Raw genomic sequence first — 14,331 nt, 5'->3', positions numbered from 1 at the left:
TCCGGGGGGAGGGTCACAGGTAATAAAGTACTTCTCTCATTGGCTGCAGCTCTGCTCGTCACACAGACCTTCAACGTCTCAAGAGTATTTTTGAAATAACCAACCAGAACCTTTAACCAATGTATTTTACTATTGTATACATTCACTTTACTATTTGGATTTATTCCAATTTTGGGTAAAAAACTAAGTAACACATTTCTTACACGATAAATATAAGATTGAATTAATTGTAAACCTAATGATTTTTATATGGTCAAGGTTACATAGTCTACAAAAAGGGTAGGTGTATACAAAAAAAAAGCTTTAACTTAAAACACTAAAAGAATAACGACCATATGTTGATAAGAATCTTATATTCACCATACATATGCATGTACATATATAATGTTTTATTATATTTTGGATTGTTAAAATGTATTTATCCCAATAATATATATATATTCTAATTATTTCAATCATATCCTGATTTTTCAATTTAAAAATTGTTACTTAAGCACAGAGAATGATTAGAGTATATAAATACAATATTCCATTATTAATCCTTTTATCTTTTATGCTATGTTAATTAATACATTTGTTTGTTTTTACTTTCAAGCATTGACAGAATCAATACACAGAGCCAACATGTTTTATTTTATCTGGTTTCTTTATTCTTTATCCCCGCTTGCTTAACACAAAAAGGCCAAAGTGATTTAGAACAGCTATCAGTTACTTTACATGTTTTGTGATTCAGTCGTTGTAAGCAAAGAACCTTACAAGTATTTACTTTATATTCCACACAAACATTTTTAGACCGTGTCCTCTCCAGGTTTGGAGTCTGCAGCAAGCCCTTCTTTAAAGAGTCTTTTCCTCTCCAGATTGTCATTTGCTTTCTTTCTTTTCTCCTTTTTCCTCAGCTCAGACTCTTTCTTCTTTACAACAAGTTCACTGAGGTCTCCTTTAAAAACAACATCCAGCTTCTCTCGCATAATTTCCCGAGCACGCTTTCGATTTATATCCACAGATCTGGTTTGATGGCACTGCAGGGGAAATAGTACAAGAAATTAAATTATCATGGTAAAAAAACCACCAATTTGAGGCTGACCTAGTAGCTATTCTTTGACTTTCATTCATTATCATTTTTATTAATTTGTTATCAGGGAAGGCACGACTAAAAAATTACTTCACTGGGAATTTCAACTTTTAAGCCAAGATGGACAGAAAGTCCTTATGATTTAACACCTGCATTTACATGACAGCTCAACTTCTATAGAAGAACATGTAGATGACAAAAGAGCACCAGAAAAGCAGAGCAGAACCATGTGATGAATAAATAATATACATAATCTTACTGTAGACTTATCAACTGAGATTATCATTGTTTAATTAACTCTTATTTGGGCCAATAATTCACTTTATGGACTAGTGATACATCCTAGTGATGAGAGGATTATTAAACTAGATTTACCTTCACAACAGTGCCACTGGGGATGTGTTTGAGCACCACACAGTTGCTGGTTTTGTTTGTAGCCTGTCCTCCGGGTCCAGATCCTCTCACAAACTGCTCTTCAAGCTCGTCCTCATTCAGGATAGGTAGGTCTATGAGGTCCTTTTTACCTGCTGCCAAAACACATGTCAGTCCGGCAGGCTTTGGCCTGAGCAGTAGAGAGACACTGGGAGAAACTCTCCATGTTATGACCCGACTGGAAACGTGGTGCAAACAGCTGATGAACGGGAGAAACCGCGACATTTCTTTAAATTAACATACACAGTAAAAAACATTACGTTGTGTGTCACCATGTTGAACTGTAAGCTACAGATTTTTCATATTTGCTTCACGGTGACGGTGACTGCTCATGTTGAGTCCTCTCTTCTTCTACGTTTCCGCCTGTCACCCAGTAGTCGTGTTCTTCTTCGTGGCTAGGATAGCAGGTTTGTCTTTACCTGCTGCCGCCATCTTGTGTCGATTCGCTGGAAAAACAAACAGCAGGTAGGAAACTGCAAACATGTTTTTTAATACGTATAATTGGCCTTTTAAGTTGGATTTTCCTTAAAGACTATTTAAAACTTATATGAGGAGCTTCACTTAGTTTTGTTTTAAATCGACTCCTGGACTTCGAATAAAAGAACATTTCTTACACTATCTTTGCTTGATATTTTCAAATGCATTATTGTTTGTGAATGTTTTTTAAGATTAAAATGTATCTATCAAATTTAACAGGGCTATGTTTACAATGGCGAAGTGTTACCTCTCTCATAACTTAATTTAACGATACACGGTTACACTTACACTATAACTCTTCAATTTATCAGACATTTAACAGACACAGCTACATAGGTGAATAAAGGAACAAAGTACCTTTACTCAAGTGCTGCAATTAAGTACACTTTTGAGGTATTTGTACTTTACTTACTATTTCCATTGTAAGACAAATTTTCTGCACAATAATTACTTTTACTTCTTATACTTCAAGTACTTTTTGCTGATAATACTTTTGTACTTTTACTTCAATAATATTTTGAATGCAGGAATTTTGTTATTAAGTATTTTGACAATAATGCATTGGTACTTTTACTCAAGTAAAGTATTTGAATGAATTTAGGCTAACTAAACTTGTCAAAACTGTTTCAGTATCTTTTTTCTTTTGTCCTAATATATAGCTGAACCTTTTTCTTGACAATGAACATCTAATTGTATGAATTGCACAGCTTAAATTCTCAGCATTTGTGAATTCAACCAAACAAGGACCTACTCAGGTAAAAATTGTACAAGAACAAACCACCAGATGTGACGAAAAACGAATCCCCTCTCTCAGTACTTTACTGTGTATAACCTGGATATTCACATCCATTAAGCTATCTGTTCACCTGTAAAGATAAGAAGAATTAAACATAGGAGACGATGATGATCATTCAGACTTATTACTAAATATTTGTTTTACATTTCATTGCATTGCTTAACATTTCAAAAAATATAGTTGTACAATTGTAAACCTTACAGTAAAAGCCTACATTTGGGGTTTTTTATTGGCATTATTTGCAGGAGTCCATCATGGGTAGTAGTGCCAAACGTGTGTGAAATGTGAACACAGTTGTAGGTTCTAAAGGTTTCCTTAAAAGGTCTCATTTATGTTAAACATTATGTCCGTTTAATGTTATAGGCTATATACATTTACTGCAAAGTTGTCTCATATGGCCTGAACATATGGACTGTGATGTAACACATCCTGCCACCATGTTTCATTCTGCCCTGTCTCTACCCGACACAGAATGGACGATTAAAGCATATTCCAGTTTGCTTACACTGTTTATTTCAATCCATCACTGGCTCACAACATAGTATTTGCAACTCTTAACAGCTACCGTTCCTAGGTGTCACACTCTAACATGTCCGTGTTGAAACAAACACTACATAACAATACTATTGTTACACTCCCCATTGACAATGACTATAAGTAAATCAGGAAACTATGTAGGTCACCAGGAAAAGACAATCTCTCTGATGACCTGTGATGACATCTCTCTCATATAACGGATGGGGGAGGGGCATTTTTAATGACTTACTTTGTCTTTAGTTGTCACATTAAAACTGGCTCTCATTTCAGTACAATATCACCATTACATATCATTTGTATGGTGATCTTGCAAAAAAGTTTCAACCAGAAAAATATGTTAGAAAAAAAAACCAGTCCTATTTTATTTATCACAAAATTAACACACCAGATTATTAATTGACTGATTAATTGTATGCAACATGACTGTTATTCGAGCCTTCATAATTTACCTCCAAAATAACGCCTCTGTCTGCGTAAATTGGTATAACCACCTGTGATACCAGATAACATATAGTTTTACATGCCTATCATGTACTGTGTTTCCAGGAGGGGGCGTCCTAGTATCGAAACTGTTTATCTGAGTGGCTGCGAGAGTCTCAGCTTTGTCAATTCAGCAGGAGGAAAGAACAACACCGGTAATTAAGTGACTAAACCTTCAAAACAAAACGGTAGTGTCCAAATAGTTATTTGAAAATGTCACTGTACACTTTCAATCTCGATTACCTCTAACCATTAGATAAATAACAAATAATAATGTTAAACTTTTTGCAGGTTTTGATTATTGATGTGAAATAGACTCAACATTTAAATAAGACATTAGTAACACCTGGAGTAAAATTCACAAGCTACCCTGCAGTATACAACATCAATGTATTAGCTACACCTTTACCAGCTCTGATAAACACATTAGGATATTATTAATTTTATTCAACACATATATTTTATTCTGAAATGGGCCAAACTGCATAATGAATACTTTTACTTTAGGTACTTTAAGTCGATTTTGATGCCAGTACTTTTCTACTTTTACTTGAGTAACATTTTAAAAGCAGGACTTTTACTTGTAACAGGGTATTCCTATAAACTGAGTACAATATCTGAGTACTTTTCCCATCTCTGCACTTGGATAAAGTGTGTAAAATAAGCGTATAAAAAAAGAAAAGAAATTACAACATGTTTTAATTTCGTAAGGCAGGCTTTTATTTTGAAAGGTTATGCCACAAACCTTTAGACTCATGTTAACTTGATGGTATTTCGTGTCGTGCCTGAAAGGACTGTGAAGTCTCGCAGCGGCTCTGACTTGAGGATTGACAACTTCCCATGGCGGGTGCTCTTCATCTGTTTGCCCCTCTCCCTCCCCGGTTCTGTGGACGGTAGCCGGACCTCCGCTGCACCGACCCCGCAACCGGTTGCCGTTTTACCGCCAGGACGAGCTCCGACGGACCGCCAACTCCCGCGACGTTTGGCAGGATATTCAAGGACATTTTTAACGTTACCATAGCTACTTCGGCCTTTTTTTCTGTCGGTTGAGGAAATCCAGCGTGTGGTTCTCCCGTGCAATGATGGGGCCATATTTTGTAAACACTGGCAGAAAGGGCGGCTGATAGCATGTTATCACACTCCTGATGATGATGTGTGTGTCATCTCTACATGTCGTACCCACACCCCTTCCTCTGCTGAAGGGCCATCACATTCAAACGGCGACGTAAAGGAAATTAGCTGCTGGGTTTCGGTGCGTTCATCTCAACCATGGCATCGTTTCCAGACCTAATCGAGTGGCGCTGAAAGAACACCGTGTTACAGGTGAAAGTAGTTACCCTGCTGAAAACGCGGAGAAAAGGCTGGGGAACTTTGCTTTTCCGGGAGTGTGTTTAATCCGGAGGTGCATCAGCTGCAGGTATGTGATGATGATCGGCATTGCAAAGCCATCAATTTGTCATTACCTTTGCTTCCATGTTGCTAGGTAACTAACTGCCGGTGAGTTTACTCCAGTTCAGATCTGTTCACCCCCTTCCTCCAACGTTTGGTAAATCTTATTTTACAATATTTTGAACACCGGGTGCTGTCAAAGCTCGCCATTACATGTGTTTACACTCAAGCTGTCTTCCTCCTGTTACCTGAAGAAGTGCAGCATTGGTTTCTGCTCTCCGTAGCTGTCACACAGGCATGCGTGTTAAAGCGTGTAAAACATGTCCCGTCTCTATCCGTACTGTAACTTACTTCTTCTTCTTTTGGTGCACTTTCCAACCATAATTCATACACCACTCTGCTGTAAATTGCAGCATACATGTATTGGTTTTAACCTCAGTGAGAGGATTCACTTGGAAAGTAAGGAAGAAAAGCACATATTTGAACTTGTTTTAGCTCAGTTTTCTTTTAACTAGAACCTGCATGCTACAAGCTGTTTTTTTTTGCCTCCCTGGAGCCTATTTCTAATTTAATACGACTTTATGAGTTTCAGCATCAAGAGTCACTCAGCTTGACTCAGCTGGGCCTGGGTGAGTCATGGAGGCAGAGCTGACTGTCTGAGGCTGGGGCTGCTGTTGCCCAGATGATGACTGAGGGGCCAGGAGCTGACTACAGGGCCATCCATTGCGGCCTCAGCTTTATTTCCAACATAGCAGCATGTCTTCTAAATGAGATATGCAATCTGAGACTAGTTTTTAGATGTATTTTTGGTACAGATCAGAGCTTCAGCCGTATAAAAGCAAGATCGAGCCTGCACTTTGAGTACAGAGTAGGAATTTCAGGAGACGCAAAACCGAGATTCATTGTTCCCGGGGCCTGAATGGTATTGCACCTTATGCACTCAGGGTGTGTATTCTCTCTTTGACATGTTAAAACTTGTGCCAGTCATAACGGTTGTAACAGTTGAGTAACACAATCGACATCAGCTGCTGTGTGTTCTTTAAGATTATATTGGTTGAGTCATTTTTGAATATTATGAAAGCACATGTTGGAATAGTAAAGTTCAGTGTAAGGGAATGTTGTCTTTCTGATTTGTTCTAAATTAAAGGGAATCTGAGCTTAGTTTGTTAACAGGTTTTTCTCTTCTGAGTCACTTTGGTTTTTGACTTCTGTTCATCCTTTTTGATCTGAAACACGGATAGCTGCATCTGTTGCTGACTGTAACATTTAGCACACAAAAGCTGTCGGTGACTAGCAGGATATTTCCATGCCTTTCATTTGTGTCGCAAAGAACTACACTATAAGCACTTTGCTGCTGCTTCAGTCAATAAAGTGGTCTGATATATACGTTTAGACTGCTTGGTCAGGATCCCAAACCCAATTCAAATAATCCTCACGTGACTGCACCAGCACCACCCTCTTAACCAGTCATACCTGTTATGACCTTTTCACAATCTGTGGTCCGTTCTGCAGACAAGGCAGCTCTGCAAGATATTTGTCTAACCAGTTTCCTGACAGGGACTGCCTTCCCATTAACACACTTTCATAAAAACCCACATGGGCAGGGCTATGTTGATAATGCAAATGTCAAAACCCTCTGCAGTGACTTCGAAGTTTTAGAGAAATCTGTGTGAATTAAGGAAAATTCAATGTATGAATGTAGATGAGTCAAAATTAATGGAATACTTGTGAATATTTATTATACAGTTTATCCAAGTATCCCAGATATGGTTCTGATTTGGTCCCAATGTCCAGCCTAACCAACTGAGGCTTTAATCGATGTATTTCATTCTCTGTTTTTAATCAGATGAGATTAAAACGTTAATATCAGTTTGGCTGTTGGATTGTTTTAACTCCATGTTTCCTATAATATTGTTATTTTGACTAAACATAACCTTTAGCCTATCGATTGAAACAAAGCTGATGTTGAATATATTTAGGATCTGTCTTATTCCTTCCTCCGCTCATTCCACTGGCAGAAAGAAAGTAATTTCAGCAGCTTTCAAACATTCATTTAGTATAAATACTGTGTGAGTTATTATTTCCTGGAACATTACTGTAATAGATTCAGGAAGGCAATTGTATTGTGGCAGCTATGTCTGGATTCAAGTTTGACACAGTCAAGAAGTTGTCTGAGTTGAGTGCTTTTTTTTGTAGGACATGGACTTAAAGTCTAGTTTGAATCACTGGTTCTATTATTCTGCTGCAGAGCATTTGTTAATTGAGTAGACATAATGTCGACACATCTCCTTTCTTTTTTTTGAAAACCACATTTTAATGTACCATCTGTATCCAGGAATCTTCCAGGAAGACGGTAGTTGAGAGGCTGAAACTTGATAGCACTTTAACGCTCAGGGTTATTACACCAAACAAACACAGCACCGCAGCAGGACAAACAGTGCAGGTGATAAGTCAGTGCATCGTTTGTACAAAGTGTGACTTGTAGTTTCCTGTTCCATACTCACCTTTTTAAAGCAATACTGATGCACTATAAAAAAAAAAGTGGAGACACTAAGATGTTATTGTCAAATTGGGATAATAATGTATCAGATACTAAGCTAATGTTTGCTCAATGATGTCACACAGCTCCTTCTCAGTAAGACTAAAATAACCCACCACTCCACTTATGTTATACAGCTTTCACAACGCTGTGAGGATATGTAAATATATGCTGTAAATCTGAGTGACTGTAGAGTGGAACATTCCTGACAGAGGAGCCTGTAGCATGTGAACATGTGTTTGAGTATTCATAGCTCTGCGTGTAATCTTTAGTGAGACTGTTTTTTCTGTTATGACACATGACCGGTCTTCTGTTTCTCTGTTACAACACTCAGGTTTTCTTCTTAGAATTGTCTTACAGAATAAGTCATCAAATCCTGTTGCTATTAATACAGGTGACAAATGAGTGTCCCGCCATTTTAGACGAGGAAACAAGAAAAGTGACTTCCTGTCAGATGAAGTTGCAGTGACGTGTGAGCTGCTTACCACATCTTTTGGTTCCATGTCGGCACGATTTGAGCTGCTTATCAGCTAAGATGCTGACACAGGAAGAGCAGAGAAACATTAGGTACAAACACAGTAGCTTTCAGAGGAGAGTCAACGCAGTGGTTAATAAAGTTCAGTACGGCGTGACCTCAGCTGCTGTAACGTAGTGTACTGTTGCACTCAGATATAATCCTTACTTCACTTGCCTGTTTGTGTGGTATTTTGACCTTTTCTTCATGATGCTCCATCACCAAAGATTTTGTGAAAAGCTGCCGAACTTGGGTCTGTGTATTTGTGTTTTTTGTACGCGTCCTCCTAAAAGATTGTTACGTAAGTTTTTGTTTAAAATTGTCACTGGAATGTCAGCTTCCATGATAAACGCAACCAAAATGAATGAAATGTTATGGTTTTTTTTGTAAGTTTGACAGTATCAAACTGTCTTTTATTTATTGAACCTTTCTGTGTTGAGTTTAATAGAACTATAATACTGTATTACTACATTTCTGTTATTGTGACATTCTTTCAAACTAAACATAGTGTAAGTAAATGATGTGTTCAATGTAGTGCACTATTATTTTTGCTTTGTGTAATTTTGACATAAATTGTAAGTTTGGTAGTGATATAGTCTTGGTTCTTTACTTAGACCAGACTATGGACTTTCTGAGTATTGTATCCCATACGCCGTATACACACAATCACTGCCACTCCCATGGCGAGGAGGCAGTGATAAGATGAAGAGGATAGTGATGGAGATTTGGCAGCTTACCGTACAATAGATGATTTACTTCTTAACTGATTTTGTTCTATTCTCTATAAAATAAACAGTTTATAGGAATGCAGTTTATGAGGTAGATAGCAGAAAGATAATGAATGTATTAAACTGGATTCATGATGTTAGTCTCATGTTATCTCTGACTGGATATAGTCGAGGTTATTTTTCCCTCAGCTGATAGCTCCCGGCTACAAAACTCATGTCACGTTTGCGTCATTTCTTTGACAGTCAGTAGGGAATGATTTTTATGGGCACTGACATCACTGGAGGGGTCTTTGAGTTATGAATGCATTTTATGTTGAGTACTTTTCACACCACGCTGAAACAAAGTGATAATCATCAAGAAGCTGTATTATAAAATCTGTTTTACACTTTACTGTATTTATTTTCTACCAGCGGACATTAACTTCCTGTGTTAGCAGTGCTACCCCAGGAACTCTCCTGTTATTATCATAATGGCTGTGGTGAAGAATATAAATTGGAATATGATTATAATAATCAGAAACTGTGATAATACATCTGCCCGTTTCATAGGCTGGAAGATTCCATTCAAATGGACTGCGGTCAGCTGAAACATTGTCCTATTAGTTGAACGTCTGCTTTGGAATTGGATAATGATGATGGATAGATGAGGAAAGATGCTTCCTGCACTACACACACACACACACACACACACACACACACACACACACACACACACACACACACACACACACACACACACACACACACACACACACACACACACACACACACACACACACACACACACAGGAAACAGAATAATGAATTGAAACTAATTATGCAGAACAAAGATTTGTATGGGTGTCTTTTTAAACGGTACTTTATCTATAGGGATAGGTTTAAATGTCTTCATAAGTCAGATAAGGCATACATCTCCAGTTATCTGAAGGTCTAATCTTGCTTTTAATTCATCTTCAGTGGACAATCATGACAGTATTACAGATGAGCCCCCATCATGCACCTGGGTGCCAGCCAGAAGAATTGTGTTTTCTTTGCACATCCAGTGTCTTTCATCTCCTACCTCCGCTCCCTTAAACAAAGCAGGTGATGCTAATGTTGGTGTTGAGCTGTTGACAGGGACGGCGGGGGGACGCCCTGTCCCCACCCATTTATGATGAGCCAGTTGACGGATGTCAAAACACTGCTAATGCTCCTGCAGTGCCGTTTTCTGGCAAATAAGACAAAGACGAAACACTTTGAGCAGGTTGGGCCGTGTCCCTGTCCTTTTGGACTCTAGTTTCTCTGGCAGTGTGGGTGGACTGGAAGAGGAGAGCTGAGGTCTTTTTATAGCAGTCCACCTTCCTGTGTCCTTTCTTGAGTCTCGTTTTATGGAAGACGAATGAAGTCTGTTATGTGCATCCTGTCAGAGAAGATGGGTGTTGTTATTCATCAGGCTTGTTAGATGAAATCGAGGCACTCTGACACACACCCCCTCTACCAGGAAACATCTTTGCTCTTAAGCAGAAAGATGCAACGCTATCTGCTTCTGTGAGGCAAAGTCCAAAAGATGAATAAGCTATTCTAATCTGCAAGGACCATAGTCTGCTTTGAATTAGAAATGTTGCGTGCACGAGTCATTGAACTGCTGCTGATTGGATTTCCTGCTGCATGCTTTTTACATGTGTCCACATTAGTGCTAAGCCATCACATATATACATCTTATTTCAAAGCAATATTTATACCCATGCTTTTTTTTACATTGCATTCATTTTCTTATATATATATAATACTTGTTTGTGTTTTCGTGCCCCACCCCCCAGCCCTTGTAGCTCTCTGACTCACATGGATCATGTAAAATGAATGCGACAGTGCTGCTTCATGTCACTTTACCCACGCGCTCCTTTTTTCTTTTCCATTGGCCACAGACACCTGATTTCTCGGAGGCTAAAAATAGTCTCCTTCAGACCCTAACTCCCCCTCTTGTTGCCCCCTCACCTCTTTCCCTTTTTTCTTCCCAGTGTATGGGGAAGTCTCTCTGCGTTATGCCTATTCTTTGCTTCCATATGCCAGACAAAGCTCCATTCAGAGAAGTGTGTCTCTGTGTGACGGAGATGTCAGACTCCTTTGGTGCAACACTGAAAGAGAGTGTCTGTTTTTTGTTTTTTTTAGCTCTAAGAAAATCCCAAGATGATAAAGACAAGTTCTCCACAGAGCTGAAACCTGATATATCTAAAGCCAAAGTCATAGGACCATGAGCATCTTTGAAAATGGCCTTTTATGGTCGGTCTGTGAGACGGCCTCTGTCTTTGGTCAGTGGGTAGAGCACTTTGTGAAGCCTGCGTTATCGGTGCTGCACCAGAGGGTTTGAAGTATTTCACCAAAGAGCAGCAGACAGCCACAGCTTTTCATGAGCAGCTTCTTATCATGGACAGATTATTTGCCTTGTGGCAGGTGTCCTCAGACATCTAATAAAGTGGGGACCCCAGAACATAGAAACCCAAGAATATAGAATGATATAGAATATTAATTTATTGTTCTGGGTCTTTTGCAGTCAGTGCCGAGAGGTCAGTGTACTTTTGTGGATGAAAACTCAAACTCAAAACATCAATTTGGGTAATTCTATTTAATAAAAATACATCTTAAATGTTTTTCTCACATCGTGTTTACAACTGATCCTCTTAAAGCCTTCTCTGATGCTTGCAATACTTCTCTGTTCCCAATCCACACATCGTTTTAAGATCCCGCTTCCTCTCGGCTATTACAGCATGGGAAATTAGGGCGTTTCTTCCCAAGGATTCAGTTAATTCAATATTGGTATTCTCCAGCGTTCCTCCATATTTCTCTCACTCAGTGCTCGATTGAATAAAAGAGAGTTATAAGCGGTCTTCTAACTTAATTTTGAAGCTTGAAAAGAACTTGCACTAAAATGTCATCGGGCATTTTTTACTTGACAAGGGAACCAGGTAGCTAAAGGCCTTGCTGTCTTAACATTTAAACATGAGTACAGTACAAGCATTCAACGCGATATATTTTGTTTTGAAAGAGGTTTTTCACCTACATGAAAATATATCAGTGCTAGTGAGCATTCAGGCCATCTCGTTAGCCAGAAGACAGAGGGCAGAGAAAATGATCCGGTTTGGGGAAGCACAGAGACTGAAAAAAGTGAAAGTGGAGACGGGAGAAACAGGAGAAAGAAATATCAGTCCTGCAGCGTCTGGTCTCTACTTTCCTCGTCACTCTGACTTCATCTTGGCATCCAATAAGGAAAGAGTCCTGTGTCTCCATGGTAACCCCCCGTTCAAGCCATGATGGAGAGGATGAAGGGGCTGGAAAGGAAAACATTTTTGGCCTTTTATGGAGTTTAATCCATTTAATTTCTCTTCTCGACAGTCAAAAAGAATTGTATAGCCAATTCTTTGAGTGCTTATGTCCTTTTAGATGTTTAATGCTTGATAAACACTGATGGATAAACTTAAAAGACAAGGCAAAATGCTTTCCGTTTGCTTTTAGCAATGGCCAAAAAACTTCCACTCTTTAGTCAAATGTAAGGTTCAACAATCTTGTAATCACAGACACTTATTTGACACCTAACAAATCTGACTATTTCCCTTTGTCTAAGAGCTTATCCATGCCTTTTATCCATATGTTCTTATAAAATCATCATGCTAATAACACAGGTTTGATTGATTAGACCTTTTTTTTTTTACATAAAATGTGTCTTGCATGCCTACACAAAACTCTAAAACGCTGGCTGGTGGTCAGTCAGATGAATTCAGTTTGAATATCTGATGCATGTGAGGGCGGTTGCATTCTGCCATAGATAGATAATGTAGGTGTCGTCCCACTGAAATAACAGATCTCAGCCAAGTTTCTGTAGTATTTCTTAAAGTCAAAGCCACTTTGCAGTATTGTGAGAGATGGCTTGTAGCATGATAATGTGAATCCATCAGTTGTTATTCCTCTGTCAGTGGTGAGTACTCAGCAACAGGCTCCACATCAACAGCAACTTGAATCAGCACTCATGGAGATGCTGATAGAGATGTTTGAGATGGATCATTTGAACCTACAAAAGCATTTCTTGTCCTTATGGTCTGTAGGCCAGATGAATGGGATGGACAAAGATCAAGTTTAGCGATGCTTTACTTTTCTGTAGCTGTAAGAGTTGCATAACTTCTTTTTGCACTGTCGAGTTAGGCCGTTTGAGAACTGTGTGACAGCAGGAGGAGATCCTCATTTAACCCTGGCACGTAACTGATTAATCAAAGTATAATTAATTTGCATATAAGGTCATCTAATTTAGTATTTCTGAGTACAGCGTGTCGTTGATTAGAGACAGAGTTGGTATGTGACAGGCCTGTTTTGGAAACCGCTCGGCTGATGAGCATCAGTGAGGCATAAGAAAACAATGGCTCCACTTATTAAAGCAGCTTAAAGTTCCCAGCAGTCACTGGGCTCCAGATTAATTTATGTACTATTTTAATTAGATGCTGTGAGGGTGTCTAATCCAAACTTTACTTATTTTCCACTGGTGCAAAGCTTCACATGTCGTGAGGTTCACTGATCTGCCTTTAGAGTGGGTTCATGTTTCCAATTATGAGATTTTGTGCAGCTGTTTTCATGAAACTCAATTTACAGTGACATCTTTTGAGGTTATGTTGAAGAAACTAAAATAGCCAATGAATGCAGCAGCTATGATTCAGGTGGTACTTCATTTTACAATAACCTACTGTATCTTTCAATCAGCAAATGATTAGTTGTAAAATGCTTGAGAGTTACATTTTGACATGAATGTGAGGAATGGCTTGCTTAATCCACATGCGGACTAAAACCCGCTGGATAATCAACAATGTGTTTTTCTAAAACTCTGGCTCTGAGGTAATACTGTTCGGAAAGTTTAGCACATTCTCCTCTGAGCCTGTTCTTGCTGCTGGTTCTTGTTTGTTCTCTCTCTGTATTAAACGATGATCATATCTAGAAGCGGTTCTTCCAGGGAAACTGTAGGAGGAAGAGGACGAGGAGAATGAACACAAAGGAGGAGATGCTCACAGGGTGTCGAGTATTTTTAGCTTTCCTCTGTACTGCGATGATGAGTAAAGAATAAGGGCAGGTTGTGAATGTGCATTTCACTTCCTTAGCCTGCGGAGGAGCAAGGGCCTGAGGGACAGGAGGAGTGATGGACTTTTTCTAGGGCACATAGTGGGATCTTACTGTATTTACAAGATGAAACGCCACGTTTGATCGTGAACTTGTTTTCCTCTGCATTAGCATAATCATATTGCTGAGCTGGATGATGGCACAGCCAGTGAATCTGGATATGTAGCATTCTTTTTTTGGTGCTGACCAAGACACTGATTTTTCTTTTCTGTTAGCGCAGTCTTTATTAATGCA

General features: G+C 38.8%; 2 protein-coding genes across 5 annotated transcripts in view; one reads left to right on the top strand and one right to left on the bottom strand.

Annotated features, from left to right (window-relative positions):
• Nucleotides 1–612: 612 nt before the first annotated feature.
• On the bottom strand, nucleotides 613–1,898 carry mtrfr (mitochondrial translation release factor in rescue). The gene is made up of 2 exons (XM_063896416.1): nucleotides 1,448–1,898; nucleotides 613–1,019 (listed from the first exon to the last, which is right to left on the bottom strand). Exons 1-2 carry the CDS (start codon nucleotides 1,727–1,729, stop codon nucleotides 789–791), a joined length of 513 nt encoding a protein of 170 aa, XP_063752486.1. The 5' UTR covers nucleotides 1,730–1,898; the 3' UTR covers nucleotides 613–788.
• Nucleotides 1,899–4,585: 2,687 nt separating this feature from the next.
• The window catches only part of LOC134874006 (membrane-associated phosphatidylinositol transfer protein 2), a 44,257-nt gene continuing 34,511 nt past the window's right edge, over nucleotides 4,586–14,331 (top strand). For all 4 annotated transcript variants that reach the window (XM_063897967.1, XM_063897965.1, XM_063897966.1 and 1 more), the window contains exon 1: nucleotides 4,586–5,211. The gene's annotated coding sequence lies outside the window, so the exon portion shown is untranslated. The remainder of the gene's footprint in view (nucleotides 5,212–14,331) is intronic.

This window comes from Eleginops maclovinus, chromosome 12 (genome assembly GCF_036324505.1).
Source record: "Eleginops maclovinus isolate JMC-PN-2008 ecotype Puerto Natales chromosome 12, JC_Emac_rtc_rv5, whole genome shotgun sequence".
Taxonomy (NCBI): Eukaryota; Metazoa; Chordata; class Actinopteri; order Perciformes; family Eleginopidae; genus Eleginops; species Eleginops maclovinus.
This window is presented reverse-complemented; position numbering and strand designations above follow the sequence as displayed.